At 32.8% G+C, this 19542-nt stretch overlaps 2 protein-coding genes across 2 annotated transcripts; both read left to right on the top strand.

Annotated features, from left to right (window-relative positions):
* Positions 1–15533: 15533 nt before the first annotated feature.
* On the top strand, positions 15534–17961 carry LOC107430032 (cysteine-rich receptor-like protein kinase 10). The gene is given in 5 exon segments (XM_060817940.1): positions 15534–16375; positions 16754–16873; positions 17077–17207; positions 17293–17508; positions 17917–17961. Coding segments are annotated over 5 exon segments (1314 nt in total). The 5' UTR covers positions 15534–15573.
* Positions 17962–18121: 160 nt separating this feature from the next.
* Positions 18122–19112, top strand: LOC132804050 (cysteine-rich receptor-like protein kinase 34). The gene is made up of 3 exons (XM_060817939.1): positions 18122–18354; positions 18531–18672; positions 18774–19112. Exons 1-3 carry the CDS (start codon positions 18164–18166, stop codon positions 19110–19112), a joined length of 672 nt encoding a protein of 223 aa, XP_060673922.1. The 5' UTR covers positions 18122–18163.
* The last annotated feature ends 430 nt before the right edge of the window (positions 19113–19542 follow it).

Genomic DNA, 19542 nt, shown 5'->3' with positions numbered 1-19542 from the left:
GACACCAAAAAAAAAACAAAAATCGAATTGTTTATGTTCATTCACAGTTCAAAACCGAAATTTATCAGAAGTGCAAAGGAAAAAAAAAAAAAAAAAACAAGAAGATTGTTTAAAAGGTCATCCCAGCGATCACTATCAGGAACCTATAACCACATTTTATTGCTGGAGTTTACTCTGGTCTAATATCTCTGAACCAATCAGACTCGAGAATATTTGTAAGTTAATATAAAAACGTAATCGCCTTTCTTTGTCATAATTAAACGTGTTCCACTTATGTAATAATAATTAAAAAAAGAAAAAGTACATAAAGAAAAAGTTCAACTAGGTTTCTTTGCTTCACAAGGTGCAGGGATTCATATCAAACTATTGGCATGTATTATCAATAATGGTTGCTGTAGTCCTCTTACAACTTATACTATGCAATCTATTTAGAACCTTTGTATAACTGCCCAACCGCCTCAATTGGGACCTTCTCCTTCCTCATTCCTTGAGTGAAACTCTACTACCTCTGAAGGTAATTTAGATGCAACCAATCATGCTAGTAAATTTGGTGTCTCGTTAACCAATATATTGAATATTTCATGAGTGCAAAATATTTGTAAGGTGGTGCTATCTTATCCTATGTTGCTAGTAATTATGGTGCTTTTTTGACTAATCGTTGTTTTTATATTCCTTTATCATAACCAAGAGTGCAAGGTGATAAGTTTCCTATTCATCAAACAACATAGTCCTTGCTTTTACGTTCCTTTACTTTCTCTGTGCCACAGTACATTCAAAAACCATGATTGGTGAATAAGTAACAGAGAAGTTTCTCCTAGATAAACCTCCTGTTGAGAAAAATTAGGCTTTCTCACTAATTTTCTCCAGAATCTTGGGATAAATGGTAACAAAGAATCAAGCAAGATATATCAAAATACACAAGCAAACACAAAGTTAAAAAATAAAAGGAGAGAAGAAATTTTTAATATGGTTTTGCGGTCAATATGATCCTTACATTCATAGAGCACACCAGCTTAAAATTTACTATTAATCTTTGAGGGCAGTGCCGGCCTTAACCAAGGTCCTAGTGTACAATGCCATAGCGTCCCCTTTCGGTTAGGACCCCTTTCATTATTTTATGTTTTTACATTTTTTTATTAATAGAAATTAATATCCATAAATGATATTATCATTTTTTTTTAAAAAAATACGACAATAATTATTTTTTTTCCTCAAATAAAGCTATCATTTTGGTATAATTAAAGTTTGTTTTTTGGATATATAAAAACACATAAATCTCTATCAAACCTTACCCATTTCGTTTATCTATCTTTTAAATTTTTGTATCGTCTTCCACGTTCAATCAAATATAATATTTAGCATTAATTATAAAAGTGGTGTTGTTTTTTAACGTGTGCCACATTACTCCATCCCACAACCCATTTTTCACAAATTGAAAGATCTCCATTTATGTAGCGTCACAAATGAACATGTTGATATATATAAAATTATAAATATTTTAATTTTGAATTTTTTTTAATTTAATAAAAAAATTAAAAATATTTTTTATTTATACCTACTAATTTTGAATAAAAAATATTTGTTAATTTAATTTCTCATTTATTTTAAATATTTATAAAAAAGCGCAAACCTATAAAGTCGCCTAAGGCTTCCAAAATCCCATGTCGGCCATGTTTGAAGGTTTTACAATGGAGAAGACAATCTCTCTTTCTCTTTTGCGGTTATTTTTCTCTCTTATCCGTATAAAATACATTGGTTTGCATTGCATATATATGAAACCTAGGGCAAGTCAACAAATAAAAACAGCTTAGGAAATCCACAGCAATGCCATTAGCCTTACTTGGCAGTGCCGTGGCACTGCTTTCTCTGTCTGCAACAGCACCAAAGTGGCACCAGTGCGCAACCAGCAGCACCAGTGCTGCAGCGCTGCTGGTCTTGTCCGGCTGCAGCTGGCGCGTGGCAGTAGCTCTTCGCTTGCTGTTTCTGCCTTCGGTCTTCTTGTTTCAAGTCTTCACCTCCAACACCTCCCATCCCTTCGAGTTTTCCATGGTGTCGACAAATGAACAGTTCTATTTCATGTTAATTATTTTACAATCTTTATTTTTACTTTGCAATTGCAAATTTTTATGCCACTCTTAAGTAAATACAAACCATAGACGTTGTAATTGACTGATATTTATGCAAATAAAAAGGAATACCACAAAAATTGTTATTGTGGTGACCTCGATGGTTGTGAGCTTGTTAGTGATACTCATAATCTGCGCTTACTTAACATGGAGAAACACCAAGAGAAAAGGAGCTGGTAATTCTTATCATGCTCTTAAACCCTCAGAATCTTCTTAAATATCAAAAATAAAAAAAGAGAAAATCCTCTTAAACCCATTTCTAATAATGTTTGTTTGGAATTCAGGACTGAATTGTGCCCAATTGAATTTGATTAAATTTAAAATAGTTCATAAGGACGATAAAATGCAGGGAATCTGGAATTTCCGACTTCAAAAAGTGAGGAAGGAAAGACATAAAAATAAGGCAAAAACTTCACTTGGTGGTTTTTTGTTTGTGGTCTGTGGGGTATAATCAGGACTCCATGAATCAGTCACGTCAACTTGTTTTGGATGGCATTACCATGTTTTGAGTACCCTACTCCTACTACTGATACCGACCAAACGATTACAAATTCCCATATTTTCCATTATTATCTCCCTATCTTTTTTTTCTCTTTTTCCTTATTATTACTTGTTAGGAAATTAATATACCTACAACCAAAGTGTATATATATAAATATCTCTGTGTGTACTAAATATATGAAATAATGTATAAATAATTATATTGAGATGAAGAAGAAGAATTCACAGGTATTGTGTTTATATTATAATTCCAAATAAAGTTGATCTTTATATAACGATCGAGGCAAGAGTTGAATTCTCTTTCCTTAAAACAATATTCGCTCTGCTACAGTGCTCACAGTTTACAGTGATTATCTCCCAGTATATAACCATCTCTTTTCTAAATAGTAGCACTCCAAATTCAAAGAACCGAGAACCAGACAAAGTTCCAATTCTCTCTACTCACGCATTTGTTAATTATTTTCCAGTCGTTCAATAATAGTCCCATATGGTATTTATAGACTTCAGAAGGATATTAGGAAGTGACATGATGATTCAGATAGATATACTATTTCAAGAGAGGACACACTGTTTCAAAAAAGACACACTATTTCAAGAATACATATTGTTTCAAAAAGAGAAAATATATTGATTGGGAAAAGACGCAACTGTTATAGATGAAAACAATGTAAGTTGTAACTTTCTGTCAAAAGTCATAATGTTTCAGAAATAATTTTTATTCATTATAAATTTCTAACAATCCCCCACATGAATAAAAATTGACACATTTAGAGAGAATTCACTTTGAAAGAAATTGCTTTAGGAAAGATAGCTTTTGGCTTTAAATCTTCCTTAGTGACAAAGTATCAGATTTACAAGCTATTAAGTGAACATGATGTGTAACACCCCGTCCCGAACCATGTCGGAAATTTTTGCACGTTGACCGAGGTTGACCGTTGACCGAAGGGGTCAAAAGTTGACTTTTTGACCCGGTTGGAATTCTAGGTTGAATGAGGTACCATTACAAAGTACACGTTGGCACGAGTTCGTAGACTGGTAGCACGTTGAAAACAGAGCTACGGTTTGAAAGTTATGAGCAAAATAAGTTGAGGTCCAAACTGTCTAAGGGGTGCCGGAGTTGACTTTTTATTCATGCAAGGTTGAGCGTTAACTCATGCATGGTTGTGAAGTGCTCATTGATACGAGTCCGTAGACTAGCGGCACGTCCGATTTGGACATGTGGTTTGAAAGTTATGGACCTGTAAAGTTTTTCAAATACCGTATTATTTTAATATTATTTTTTAAACGCGTAACGATGTGCCAGGTGTGACTTAATGAAGGTGGCCATGTGTCACTATGGTGAAATGCCACATGTCAACCATGTTTAAAATCAAATTATTTTTATTATTATTTTAAATAATAATATTTTTATTTAATTAATTTGAATTTATTTGTTTTATTTTCCCTTTTCTTTTTCTTTTCCCCACGTGGGAAAACACCATTTCTTTTTTTTTTTTCCTTTTTTTTCCTTCTTCTTCCCCGAGCACCAAAACACAAAACACACACAGTTTTTTTTTCTCCCACCGGCCGTCCCTCTCTCTCTCCTTACTGCACTTTTTCTGGCCACCCATACAGTACACGCGCCTGCCACCGTCCAAGCCCACCACCTTGCGACCTCGGCCACCAAATTTCTCTGCCAGCCTCCGTCGGACGCGCCCAGATCGGGCCGGCAAAGTCGCGGCGGCGAGGTGAAATTTTTCCGGCGATTCTCGCCGTTTCCGACCAACTCAGCCCGTCCTATACCTCTATCCCACCATTTTCGACCCCTCTGAGTCCATTTCCGGGGTTAGTTTGCCCAAAATCCCCACCGTTTGAAAGATCCCTCAAGATCAAAATCGGCCGAAGCTTCCCGATCAAATTCCGGCCACCTCCGGCGGAATTGGGGTCGATGGAGACCGGATTGGTGATCCTCGTCCCACGAGCTTCGATTCGGTATATTATTCACCTATTTTGGTTAAAGTTTGTGTTTGACCCCCTGGATACCGGGTGTTATTTACCCGATTAAAATATTAATTTATTTGACTGTCTGTGAATTTTGTTCTAGGAGCACCGGTGAGTCGTAGAATTGATCCCGTGGTGGATCATGGGTTAATTGCGTGCTCCAGGTGAGTGACCCACCTTCAAAAATTATTTTGGGCAACTAATTATGTTTATTTGGTATTTAAATTAATATTTAAATTTATGCTCATGTGGTGTGGTTTATCTGTGGTTTTATTGTGGTTTAATTTATTATGCATGAGCATAGTATCTTTCGGTAGTATTTGTACGTGGTTTTTAGTATTAATTTTTAGGGCATAATTGGGTTAAATATTTTACGAAAATATTGGTTTAAATTTTATAAATTATGCCCGCGGTATTTTTATGGTTGCATCTCGTACTCCAAGAAAATTGTGGTTTGTTGCTTATCAATGTTTCGTACCGGGTTGTTGAATAAAAATATGTGGGATGGTAAGTGTGAGAATTTAATGTATTTCCCACGGTGGTTTTTGGAAAAATGGTACGGTTGGTTAATAATGTTTATTTTTAGACGCACTCATACAGTATTGGTGTTCTGGTGTATGGTGTATGGACACGTGGTAGCACGCGGTTATTATGTGGTTTAGCGTGCGGTTATTACTTCACCCGTGAGTTGCCATTGGACCGTGGGCAGGCAAGGTTATTGTTGTGCACAGCCGCCCCCCTCCTTGGCCGGGTTGATGGTTTTAGCAGCGGTACTGTCGGGACGCCGAAGTGACCGTTGCAGGTTTCTCTCTTTAACCCCCCACCAGTCGGTGCTCAGGACGCTGGGTATCGGAGGGCATCACCGGTATATGATGTGGTGTGTCGGTGTAAATTGTAAATAATGTTTTAAACCCCAAACATGTTCTATAATGATTTATTATAATTTATTGCAGTTTATTTATATTTGGGGTATTTATTTGTTTATTTGTTGTTTATTAATTCGTTTGGTTCCTTGGTTTTTGGGAAGTACGTACAAGGGTTTTGTGAAAATGTTTTAAAAGGGGAACTTTTCCAACTGAGAGAATTGTAAGGGTTTTGAGAGGAATTATTATTTTCCAATTAATTATTATCTATCTACTGTATTACCGTGATATTATATTGTATAGTAGATAGGGTCACTCACTGAGATGATTAGCATCTCACACTCTTAAATTCCGTTCCCTTAGGTCCAGGTTGGAGACGTTGATTGTCCGGGGCGAGCCCAACGTCTCAGTTCGTTGCCGAAGGTTCAAGAAGTTTTTCTTCCCTTTTTCCTCTCTGTCTTATATTGCTTCCTTATCTGTCATTTTATAAATTTCACATTTGTTGTATAATGCTCTGTATACTGTATTGGACGTGTAGTTGTTTTTTTCGCACTGGGTTGCTGCTGTTGTTTATTTTGAAGTGCTGCAATTTGTGGAACCAATTTGTAGTTTGTGGGAGGAATAAGGGGATGTTTATAGAAGTGCGTTTTCAGTGCAGGTAATTTTTGGTAAGTCCTACCCTTAGGGGAGGTGTTGCCGGATTTTCCGTTGGAAGGTTCGGTGGTATTTCCCTGGGATCAGGGCTTGTCTAGGGTTCCGGGGAAGGAATTCTGGATGGGTCCTGACATGATGTCTTGAACTTTTAGCCATTGTTGTAAACGAAGACAATAGAATTCACACAATCACTCTCCTAAACATTGTTGGTTCTTTTGGTTGTGTTCACTTTGGCCCTGAACATTCTTGATTTTTCATGAGTGCTCTAGAGAATTGAAGCTTACGAAAATTCTCATAGAAGCCATTAATTTAACAAGAGAGCAAGTTTACTATTCATTGAGGGGAATGGGATTAAAACCATTAATTTAAAGTTGTTTTGATGGCTCCTTCACACTCACATAGGTGACTTCCTATTAAGAGTTTCCTGTAAAACCCCATTTGAATTTTCAAAGTATAGAAGTCATTAAAAGCAATGCTTATCCTAACACACATTACTGGCAACACTAGTTATCATAAAAATGGATAAAGTTATATAACTCTTAGTGTTTTTGTAGAGTCAGTTGAGATTTGGTTGTCCCTTTGAACCTAGATTTTAGGATCTCTAGTCAACTAGGTAGGATTGCCATCAAAATAACTCTAAATTAATGGCTTTAATCCCATTCCCTTTAATGAATAGTAAACTTGCTCTCTTGTTAAACCTTTAGTAAGAGGATCCGCAAGATTATCTTTAGATTTCAGATAATCTATAGATATTATTCCATTTGAGAGCAATTATTTTACAGTATTATGTCTTCGACGTATATATCGAGATTTACCATTAATTTTAGCTTTGTGCCCTTCCAATAGCAAATTGACTATCAGAATGTATGCAAATAGCAGGTAGATGTTTTGACCATCTTGGATTATCCTCTAGAAAATATCGAAGCCATTCTGCTTCTTCTCCATCTTTATCTAAAGCGATAAATTCATATTCCATTGTGGACCTCGTAATACAAGTCTGCTTGGAAGATTTCCAAGATACTGTTGCACCTCCAAGCCTAAAAACATATCCACTAGTGGATCTTGAATCCTTTGAGTCAGATATTTAATTAGCATCACTGTATCCCTCAAGTACAGCAGGATATCTTGTATAATGTAATCCATAATCCATGGTATGTCTTAGATATCCAAGAACTCTAATTATCGCCGTCCAATGATCTTTACTTGGATTACTTGTGTACCTACTAAATTTGCTGACTGAGTAAGTTATATCTGGTCTTGTACAACTCATAACATACAATAGACTACCAATGATTCGAGAATATTCTAATTGTGACACACCATTCCCATGACTTTTATATAATGGAAAGTTTGGGTCTATTGGTGTTTTTGAAATAGGGTGACTGTCTTTGTCATACATATTAACCAACTTTTCAATATAGTGTTTTTGAGACAAAATAAAACCATCTTGTGTTCTAGAAATTTTAATTCATACAATAACATCTACCTAAATATTTCAGTTCAAATTTACTAATCAAAAATTTTTTAGTAGCTTGAATTATTTCTTTAGTGCTACCAATGATGAGCACATCATCAACATAAAGACATACAATGACATCATTATATTTAGTGTCTTTCTCATAAACGCATTTATCATATTCATTTATTCTAAACCCGTGTGACTTCATTACATTGTCAAACTTTTCATGACATTGTTTTGAAGCTTGTTTTAAACCATATAATGATTTACAAACTTTATTTTCATGTCCAGGAGCTACAAATCCTTCAGGTTGTTTCATATAAATCTCTTCATCTAATTCACCATTTAAAAATATTGTTTTTACATCCATTTGATGTATTTCTAAATTCTTTAACACGACAATAGCAATTAACATTCGAACAGATGTAATTCTTGTAACTGGTGAATATGTATCAAAATAATCTACACCTTCTTTTTGTTTGTAGCCCTTTGCCACTAATCTAGCTTTATATTTATCAATTGATCCATCAACTTTCATCTTTTTCTTAAAGATCCACTTTCAACCTAAAGGTTTACTTCCAGGTGGAAAATGTACTAATTCCCATGTATGGTTTGCATGATGGACTCAATTTCACTAGTAATTGCTTCTTTCCAATAAAAAGCATCAAGTGTAGACATAGCTTCTTTAAAATTCTTTGGTTCAATTTCTAACATGTATGTTAAAATTTCCAGAGCAAAAGATTTTGAAATTTTCATTCTTTTGCTGCGTCTTGGCTCACTGTCCTTTTCTTCTTGATTTTCATTCTCATCATAAGTTCTTTTTGAAGAACTTGGATCACATGCCATTTTATAAGGAAATACATTTTCATAAAAATATGCATTTCTAGATTCAAGAATTATATTAACATGCACGTAAGGAATTTCAGATTTATACACAAGGAACCTATAAGCGTTACTATTAACTGCATGTCTAATAAATATACAATCAACAATTTTAGGTCCTATTTTAATTCTCTTAGGATCAAGTATTATTACCTTAGCAAGAAACCCTACACTTTCAAGTATTTATAGGTAGGCTTTCTTCCTTTCCATAACTCATAAGGCGTCATATTAGATTTCGTATGAGGTATTTTATTAAGAAGTAAATTTGTAAAAAGTAATGCTTCCCCTCACATATTTTGAGGTAAACTAGAACTTGTTAACATAACATTCATCATCTTTTTTAGAGTTCTATTTTTTCGTTCGGCAACACCATTAGATTGAGGTGAATATGGAGCAACGGTTTGGTGAATAATTCCATGTTTAGAACAAAATAAATCAAAAGGATTGTCATATTCACCACCTCTATCACTTCTTAACACCTTAATCTTTTTGCTAAGTTAATTTTCAACTTCATGTTTATAAAATTTAAATGCTTCCAAAGCCTCATCTTTGGATATTAATAAGTACACATAACAATAACATAGACAATCATCAATAAATGTGATAAAATATTTTTTACCACCTCTTGTTTGCACAAATTTTAAATCACATATATCAGTATGAATTAAATCTAAAGATTAAATATTTCTATCAATAGTATGAAAAGGTGTCTTTGTTGATTTAGATTCAACATACGTTTTACATTTATAATCTAAATCAATATCAAAATTTGGTATTAAATTTAAATTAATTAATCTTTTCATAGTAATATAACTAACATGTCCTAATCTACCATGTCCAATATTAGAAGATTCAATCACATAAGCAGAATTGTTAATATTATTATTAATAGTAGGCATTCATTAAATTTAAAGAGCCCCTCGCTCAAATAACCTTTACCCACATTCATACCCTCTTTAGAAAGTACAAATTTTTCGGACTCAAAGACCAACTTAAAACCATTTTTACTAAGTAATGATCCAGTCACAAGATTTTTGTGAATATCAGGAACATGTAAAGCATTTGTGAAGGCAACTTCTTTTTCGGATGTTATCTTAAGTATAACCTTTCCTTTTCCTTCAACTTTAGAAAGAAGAATTTCCCATGAATAGTTGTTTTTCCTCATGATTTGGAATTTGATAAATGGTGAAAATATTCTTGTCAGAACATATGGTGAGTAGCCTCAATGTCCAACCACCATGACTTCGGATTCCCTACCAAATTTGCTTCAGAAACAACAGCAACTAGATTCATCTCATTAATATCATTGGAAAGATTTTTAATTTTAGTGACATTGGCATGAATGGTCTTTCTGTTTTTGTTTTCTTGACCTTTACGGTTACGAGAATCTTTATCATGATGCCTTGGCTTGTCACATATAAAACATTTACCACTGAACCTTTTAGATCCACTGCCATTAGACCCTCCATTGGAAATTTGATTTTCAAATTTCCTTTTCTTGTTTTTGTTGATCTTAATTCTTTGTTCCACTACACGCCTTGCTCTCCATTGGATTTCTATTTTTATTTTTAGAAAATTGACTATCTTATTCTATTCTCAATCTCACAATTAAGTCCTCAAGCCTCATCTCTTTATGTTTATGTTTTAAATAATTTTTGAAATCCTTCCAAGATGGTGGCAATTTTTCAATCATCACAGCCACTTGGAAAGACTCACTAATTGCCATTTTTCAGCATGTATTTCAAGAAAAATGAGTTGGAGCTCTAGGACTTGATTTATGACACTCTTTGAATCAATCATTTTAAAATCCAAAAATTTACCAACAACAAATTTCTTCGTGCTGGCATCTTCTGTTTTATATTTTTTCTCCAAAGATTGCCATAAATCTTTCGCAGTTTTAACACTACTATATATATTATATAGTGTGTTACTTAAACCATTGAGAATATAATTTTTACATAAAAAGTCTGAATGGTGCCATGCATCCACCGCTGCTACCGCTTAAGTATTAGACTCATTTTCATTAATAACGAGAGCAACCTCAATGAGAAATTTGGCTAGGTTCATAACACTTTTGTTTGCCATTTCTTAAAATCAGAACCACCAAAATTTTCAGGTTTCTTAGCATGACCCAAAGATGTAGGCAAAGTAGTACGAGGTAAAGATGCACTAGATGCCATTTCTATAAAAAGAAAATATATTACCAAACAATTACTAATTAAGCAATAATTAAACTAAACAAATAATTGATCTATAAAACAAAATTAAAATATGCAACAATGTATAAATGTATGTACAATATAAATATTTGCAAAATATAAAATATTTAATTTCCAATGTAATACTTATTATAAGATAAAAAGACAGACTTTATATCTAAATACTTGATAAATATGTGAATATATATATATATATATATATATAAAATTATAATGAAACACATAACACAGAACACGTAAATACATATATATATATATATATATATATATATTAAATATTAATCTATAATATGTAATAAGCACTGCCCGCAAGTATATATTAAAAGAATATTAAATATAATATATGTTAAATATTATCTATTAATATATAATATATATTAAATATTATCTAAGACCTACAATCGGACAAAAAATATGTAGATATATGTGTATAAAAACAAGCACGCAAACCAGTGAAATAGAAATAAGAGGTAGGAGTTATAATTAGACTAGAATTGTATGTGTATTATTATATCAAGTAATAATAATAAAATATATATATATATACACACACACACACCCCAAAGAAGTGATAAAGAAAATATTAATGTAGATATGGATAAATTTTTTTAACTTCACTAAATAATTAAATGTATATATATATAATGCAGAGAACCTAACGTTTAAAAAGAATTAATTTACTAATATTGTATTGTAAGATTGTTAGGAAATTAATATACCTAAAACCAAAGTGTATATATATAAAGAAGAAGAACTCACAGGTATTGTGTTTGTATTATAATTTCAAATAAAGTTGATTTTTATATAGCGATCGAGGCAAGAGTTGAACTCTCTTTCCTTAAAACAATATTCGCTCTGCTACGGTGCTCACAGTTTACAGCGATTGTCTTCCCGTATACAACGATATCTTCTTTGAATAGTAGCATTCAAAATTCAAAAAAACCACGAAGTAGACAAAGTTTCAATTCTCTCTACTCACACGTTTGTTAATTATTTTCCAATCCTTCAACAATAGTCCTATATGGTATTTATAGACTTCAGAAGGATATTAGGAAGGGACATGATGATTCAGACATATATATTATTTCAAGAGAAGACATATTGTTTTAAGAGAGGACACACTGTTTCAAAAAAAGACACTATTTCAAGAAGACACATTGTTTCCAAAAAGAGAAAACACATTGATTGGGAAAAGACACAACTATTACAGATGAAATAATGTAAGTTGTAACTTTCTGTCAAAAGTCATAATGTTTTAGAAATAATTTTTATTCATTATAAATTTCTAACATTATGCATTTCTAAAGTTTTGCTTTTAGCCCATACCAATTACCAAGGATTTCATTTTCAAACCAAACCCTCACTCCTATAAAATATTATCTATGCAAAATATTCTCTTGGTGGCTTGGTCCATCTTGCTAGATAAAGAGGGTAATCCTTCAGCAATTTGGTGGGCAATCATCAATTCAAAGAATTTTGGGGTATTGATAAAATTTAATGAGGATCTAAAAAGAACGAATACCAATTAACCAGCCAACCTACAAATGGATGAATAGCTGTTGGGGTTTTATTTCTTAAAGAGATTATTTAATAAATTGATGAGCTCGTTTACCATTTCTGTATCTTTGTTCCTCTGCATGCTGTGGTTTCCTTCTGCCGATGCTTTCTTGTCCACCCAATTTCATTAAATATCAATCTCGAGTTTTCAATTAACTCAAAACAATACCATGTGCTACCAAATGAACTCTTCAACAAGATGTAGAGATTCCGATGCCACCATCGTTTGGATTGGAAGTTTAATCATATTTGTGGAATTATAATTGATTTTCATTGAGATTTGTTATAATTTCACATAAATTCCAAGAAAATTGCTTTTCATTATTTACCTCATTGCCCTTTATCCATTTTTATTAAAAAAAAATGATTAAAGGGTATAATAGACATTTTTGAGTAATACCATTGACCTTTTAGATTTGATTTACACTATGAAAATTTTTTGGATTTGTTATAATTATATGTAGGTGGTTTTTATTTACATTGTGAAATTTAATAGGCATAATATATATTTAATTACTTTTTAATATTCTTCAAATTTCATTTATTAAAAGATCACAACTACCTTTAAGTACACAAATAAAATAAAAATAAATTATTATGTATATTATAATGTCGTTTTAAGAAAAATATTAAACCATAATAATGAAGACAATAGAATTTAGTGATCAAAAGGGAACAAAAAGTATGCAAAAATGATTGACAATTTATTTTTTTCAATGTTGAAAGTCTAAGTATTTAACTTTTTTTAATTATTTATTTGTTTTTCTTGTATTTTTTTAATCCGAGTTTTTTATTTTTTATAAATTTTTATTCTATTTGCTCTTTGTGTTATTCTGAAATTGTTTGATATAGTAGCCTAGATGCTTTGAACAAGTCCGAGTTCTATATACAAGAAAAAATAATTATTTTTATGATATATGTGTAATCGTCCGATATACATAATCAGGATGATTTAACATGTATGAGTTTCATACACAATGTGTATTTTATTTTATTTGGATTATATAATTCGGAGAGAAACAAACAATACGTGAAATAGTCCTTCAGTATACTTAACCCATATGATTTGAATCCGTTTGGGCATTACATATTGGATGAATCAATTTTATCTGGATTATATAATCATAACGAAAATAAACTATGCATGAAATAATTGTTTAGTATACATAACTTAAATGATTTGAGCCCATTTGGGTTCTATATACCGAATGTATCCTTTCCATTTGTATTATACAATTCGGACGGAATAAATGATACGTAAAATTAATTATCCAATATACATAATCTAGAAAATTTGAATTCGCTTTGATTCTAAATACGGGATATATATTGTTTCATCTAGATTATATAATTCAAACAACAATGAATGATAAGTAAAGTAGTTGTTGGCATATAGCACCTAAGTGGGTTCGATATACATAATTTTGATGATTCGAACCCATTCATATTTTGTATACGGGATATGTCAATTTTTATTTATTGTAATTCAGATGCAAAGTATACTTATTTCAATATATTTAAGGATTAAATTAGATATAATATGTGGGTGTATATGGCAAAAATTAGATTGAAAATAAATGTGTGCATAATATAATATGGTTAGAAAATTTCATAGTAGGAATAAAATCACTCATTGTATATAACTCCAATAAAATTGTTTTTCCATCACTTACCTCTACCATATGCCCACATTAGTCAAAAGTTACGGTCTAGGAATATAATAGATATTTAGCTTCATTTTATTTTTGCTTTTTTTTTTATTAAATAGAATAAAAATCAATTTGGGAGACATGCATGATTTCCAGATCATGGAGGATTGCATTGTTAGAGTCTAAACATTTTCACTCGATATTTACCTAGACCAATTAATAAGGATGTATAAGTAAAATAATTTCAACATTAATTTAAAAGTCAATATATGAATAATATGAACGAACAAATTTTCTTGGATGCAATCCTTTAATTTTTTTATATAACAATTTTTCTTAAAATAGAAGCACATTAGTCTTTAATCAATTTGGTGGTGGAAGAGCATTTTTAAGCTTAAAATATTTACAGAATATTTTCTTTTTGTGGAAGGGTGTGATTTAACAACGATGAAAAAGGGGTTGGAATTTGTGCAACAGCAGACGTTATTAATTTTAAATACCCTAAAAATTTGTACAGGAAAGCGATGAAAAATAAATTTGGTACATGCTGTCGATTGGATCTCCTAATTGGGACCCTGTCCTTTGGTAACTTTACCTCCTATGCAGTGGTTTCCTCAACAAGAGGAGTGATTTTCTGCATCCACTTCTTTACATGTTCTTGAGTGAGTGGCTCAAGTCAATTCGCCAGACTCGACCAAGGAGAAATCCAGTTTTTGATAGTTTAAGCGGCAAACTATTCATTAAAATGATGAATGATAGTCTCAAAGAAATCTTCAATATGTAACAGAATATTCCCTATGGCATATGGAATGAAGCACAAGAAGAAACGCTGAACTTCATCTATATTACTTCTTGGAGCAAATTGAACCCACACAACTCGCATTTCTAAGTATATTTTAACTACCTTTTTTTTTTTTTTTTTCTCTCTTCCCCCTTAAGGGGAAAACATCTGTTTCACGTGGCACATTTAAAAACAAACAAGAAAGAAAACTTTTTATTTTCTTTCTGAAGTGTCCCTGTTCCTTCAAAAGCTCAACAACCAAAGTGATCATGAGCCAAAATATATATATATATATATATTTTAAAAAAAGTCGGTCAATAAATAACTTGTTATACTATTGTTTCAGAAAAAATACTAATATAAATCCATACATACATGGGACTTCTACTAAATCCATTATTGTATGAATCCCATTGGAGGCAAATGCTAAACTCATTTCAAAATGTCCCATGAACGACTTTGAGTTCGGTACACCAGGATTTGGCTTTCCTCATTTCACAAGCAATTTGATTGAACACGTTGCACAATGTGATTGGTTATGTCTACCAAGTCATTTCCTATGTCATGGCTCATTTGAAAAATTGTTATAAGGTCAGCATCTGGAATAATATGAATATATGATAATACCCCCATAAAGTTTTGATTTCTTGGCCACCTTTCTCTGTCAAAAATCAACACCAGCTTGCTTATGTAATGCATGAATTTAATTAAATACCTTCCATAATAAAACAACTATGTAAACCCCCAAAAAAAAGTCAACTGGGTGCTTTTTTTCGCTTCAGCAGTTGCAGGGAAGGCTAAGTTTGCACTTGTTCTTCTTCAATCTTTTTTTTTTTTTTTTTTTTTTTTTTTTTTTTCTTTTCCTGCATATTATGCTTCCAGTCTTTTACAGCTTGTAAAAAATGCAATCTAATTCATTACATGCTCTCCCTTTGCTTTTACTTTCATGTATCCATGGATTTTATTATCTCACTTTAGCTCAAGAATCAGGACAGTACTATTACGAATGCAGTTCAGCTCTTTTCCTTTCTGGAAGTGTATTTGAGCAGAACTTAAACCTCACCCTCACTTGGCTTGCTGGAAATGCTTCTCTAGATGGTGGATTTCACAACATCAGTGTGGGTCAGAACCTTGATACTACTATTTATGGCCTTGTACAATGCGTAGGCTATGCCACTGCCAAAGAATGTTAAGATTGCGCAAACATTGCTGCTAAAAGAATCAGGGGAATCTGTCCAAACAAGAAGGACGCTTCCATAGGATTAGTGTATTGCTGGATGCGCTATTCCAATCAGCGTTTCTTCTCTACTACCTTCGACAGTGTTCGAAAATACTTTGAAAATAATCAGAACGATGTAACCGATCCAGTTGTTTGGAATCATCAACTGGATAACTTGCTGAACAATCTATCATCGCAAGCTGCCTCTGCTTCTTCAAGATTTGTAGATGGGAATGCCACTTACAAAGATTCAGACATTATATATGCTATTGTACAGTGTACCAGAGACTTAACACAAAACAACTGCTTAACTTGCCTGGAAGATGTTATTGGTTACATACCTCAGTCCTGTGATGGGAAAGTAGGGTGTCAGATATATTCTATAAGTTGCTTCCTTCGTTATGAAATATACGATTTCCTTCTGTCAGCTTCACCACCTGAATTAACACCTTCTCCTCCATTTCCAAGCTCTACCAACACAGGAGGTACAACAATCATATGCTGATATTTTTTTTATTGGTGTTTGATTAACCATTAATATCTTTTAGGACTTTCTAGCACTAATTCTGAATGTTTGTAGTGCGGTGTTCTCCGAAGTCCTGACAAATCTTGCAGCTAATTTTCGTGTTCTTCGCAATATTTTTAGGATTTTTGCATAAGAGTTCTGTCTAACTTTATGTCCAGTTAATATCCCAGGTTGTCATTTTGTTAATATAATCGCTAACAGCAGTGCCAATTGTGTAATTACCAACAAGTATGTCATTTTTTCAGAGGAAAAATTTTGTTCCTATATTGTAATTTGAGCTCAAGACATCGTATTCATTTGGTTTTATTTTTTTTTATTTTTTTTTATTTTTATGCAGGTAAGAAGAACACTAAAAAGACAATCGTTACTGTTGTGATCCCTGTAATCGTGAGCCTGATGGTGATACTCATGATCTGTGCTTTCTTTGTACAAAGAAATGCCAAGAGAAAGAGACTTGGTAATTAGTTTACAATTCTCACCCTGCATTGAAATAAGGCCTTAGCTGTAACATTTAACTTACTCTCAGTTTCTTCATCTGCAACGATCAAATATATTGAAAGTTGGTTGACTGTGTCTTTCCCAGTTGCCAATTGCTTTCAAATATGACCTAACACTTTTTCAAGTATGTGCAAAGTGATATGTTTGCTAATTATGGCATAGATGGTATTCATGAAGATGGGGATGGTAATTTGGAGTTACTTGTGATTGGACTAAGAACAATTAAAGTCGCAACAGGAAATTTCTCCAACGAGTACAAACTTGGAGAAGGTGGTTTTGGTCCAGTTTACAAGGTACTTTACCTAAGCGTAAACAATTAACACACTGTAACTTTCACTATCTGTACTTTTAATTAATGTCACCATGAATATATGTTAGGGTGTGCTGAGTAATGGACAAGAAATAGCAGTCAAGAGGCTGTCAAGTCACTCAGGTCAAGGTTTGGATGAGCTGAAAACAGAAGTAAAGCTGGTTGCTAAATTGCTGCATCGGAATCTGGTAACGCTATTGGGCTACTGCTTAGAAGATGAAGAGAAGCTACTAGTTTATGAATATCTGCCTAATGGGAGCTTGGACAAAATTTTGTTTGGTATGGTTATTTCTTTTTTTTTCTTGTCAAAATTTTTTTACTCTCTTCCTTGGGTAACCTGATAGTTTTGAGGTTATACTCATCAAATTACAGTCATATATTTTGTGAAACTAGTAAATTATTCTAAATCAAACATTAAATAAACCTCAAAAATATTTTATTTCAGCTCGAATGAGTGAACTTCATTTTAGTTTCAAGCCTGCTACCATCTATTCCTGTTGAATCTGCAATGAAAATCCCCTTTTGATTTATTACTTCGTCTAGCGTCGTTTTCACTTCATTTTGCTTCTTTCACAAAGTTTTTTCTGTATCCTACTAAAAATATTCTCTCTTCCATCCTTGTCTCTTTCCCCTCTTTGTTATCCACGTTCTTTCGTGCTTCTTATTTTCCTCTTTCTCTTTTTATTCTCTAGGCTGAAGGTTATTCTATTTTCATATTGAGAAAAGTAGATGGTTGAAGAAAGTGAGACACGTTCCATTTTTGAATGTTGTAGTCTATTGGCTTGGTCCACATGCATGAATTGTTAGGCCCAACTTCAAAGAAATCATAGCTATACGGCTGCATGTTCTTGTTTGGAAAGTAACTTATGTGCATGAAAATCAACTGATGTAGATAAGCAAAAACAATCTTCCTTGGAATGGAAAACACGGTACAAAATCATGGTTGGCATTGCTCGAGGGCTACTTTATCTGCATGAAGATTCTCGGCTTAGGATTATACATCGAGATTTGAAAGCAAGTAACATTCTGTTAGATGAAGACTTGAATCCCAAAATTTCAGACTTTGGTCTTGCAAAACTATTCGCTGGAAGTGAGACTCAAGCCAATACAAGACGGATTTGGGGTACTTAGTAAGTTAAAACCTTTGTTATATGCTTAAGAGAAAATGCAATTTGCATAAATAAAAGGAGATAATACAATATCAGTTAAGATAATTGCATGATATTAGTTTCAATCAACATTGCTTTCATTTGTCTGCCAACTGGTTTTATATTTAAATGCACTGAAATTTTCTAGTGGCCTGCAGTGGATACATGGCACCAGAGTATGTCAAGCATGGAAACTTTTCGACTAAATCTGATGTGTATAGCTATGGCATTTTGGTTTTGGAAATTATTACTGGTAAAAAGGTCTCAGGCCATCACAATTTCACAAATCTGCAAAGTCATGTAAGTATTATACACATATATATTTTTTTCTCCATTTTCATGGTGCTGTGCTTGCTTCAGATGTTTAATATTGAATGCTCGCTTCAATATTTTGTTTGCAGGCATGGAAACACTGGGAAAATGGAGCCGCTTTGGAGCTGATGGATTCAACAATGGATGGGCAGTGGTCCAGAGATGAAGCTTTAAACAGCATCCACATTGGGTTGCTATGTGTTCAAGAGGCTGCTTCTGATAGACCAAAAATGTCAGAGGTTGTTTTGATGCTTACCAATTTCTCTATGTCCATCCCAATACCTTCAAGGCCAGCATTTTTTGTTTCGGGTGTCGAAAGTGATAGTTTGGGATTAGTGAAAGAAAATTCTGGATCAACCACAGAAGCTCCAAATCATGATCAATCTGTTAATGAGGTGACACTTACTGAATTACATCCTCGAGATTAAAAATGTTAAAATGTTGTGTGCTTTCTCTCCTAGAATTAATCTTGTTCAGATGTCACGACGGATATCAATCTCCTACTCTTGCTGTGTGTGCTGAGGACATGTACAATAAATAAAGTGTTTTTCCAGTAAAACTATGATTTTGATGTTAAATATTTCTTTTAAATTTGTATGCATACAGGACGTTTGACACCAAAAAAGGAAAAAAAAAAAAAAAATTTCTAAATGTGTATGTTCATTCAAAGTTCAAAACCGAAATTTATCATAAGTGTAAATAAGAAAAAAGAGAAGAAGAAGATTATTTAAAAAGTCATCCCAGCTATCACGAATGATGATGAAGTGCTCCAACTATTATCAGAACCTATAACCACATTTTATTGCTGGAGTTTATTCTGGTCTAATATTTCTGAACGAATCAGACTCGAGAAGATTT

Source organism: Ziziphus jujuba, chromosome 6 (genome assembly GCF_031755915.1).
Source record: "Ziziphus jujuba cultivar Dongzao chromosome 6, ASM3175591v1".
Lineage (NCBI taxonomy): Eukaryota > Viridiplantae > Streptophyta > Magnoliopsida > Rosales > Rhamnaceae > Ziziphus > Ziziphus jujuba.
This window is presented reverse-complemented; position numbering and strand designations above follow the sequence as displayed.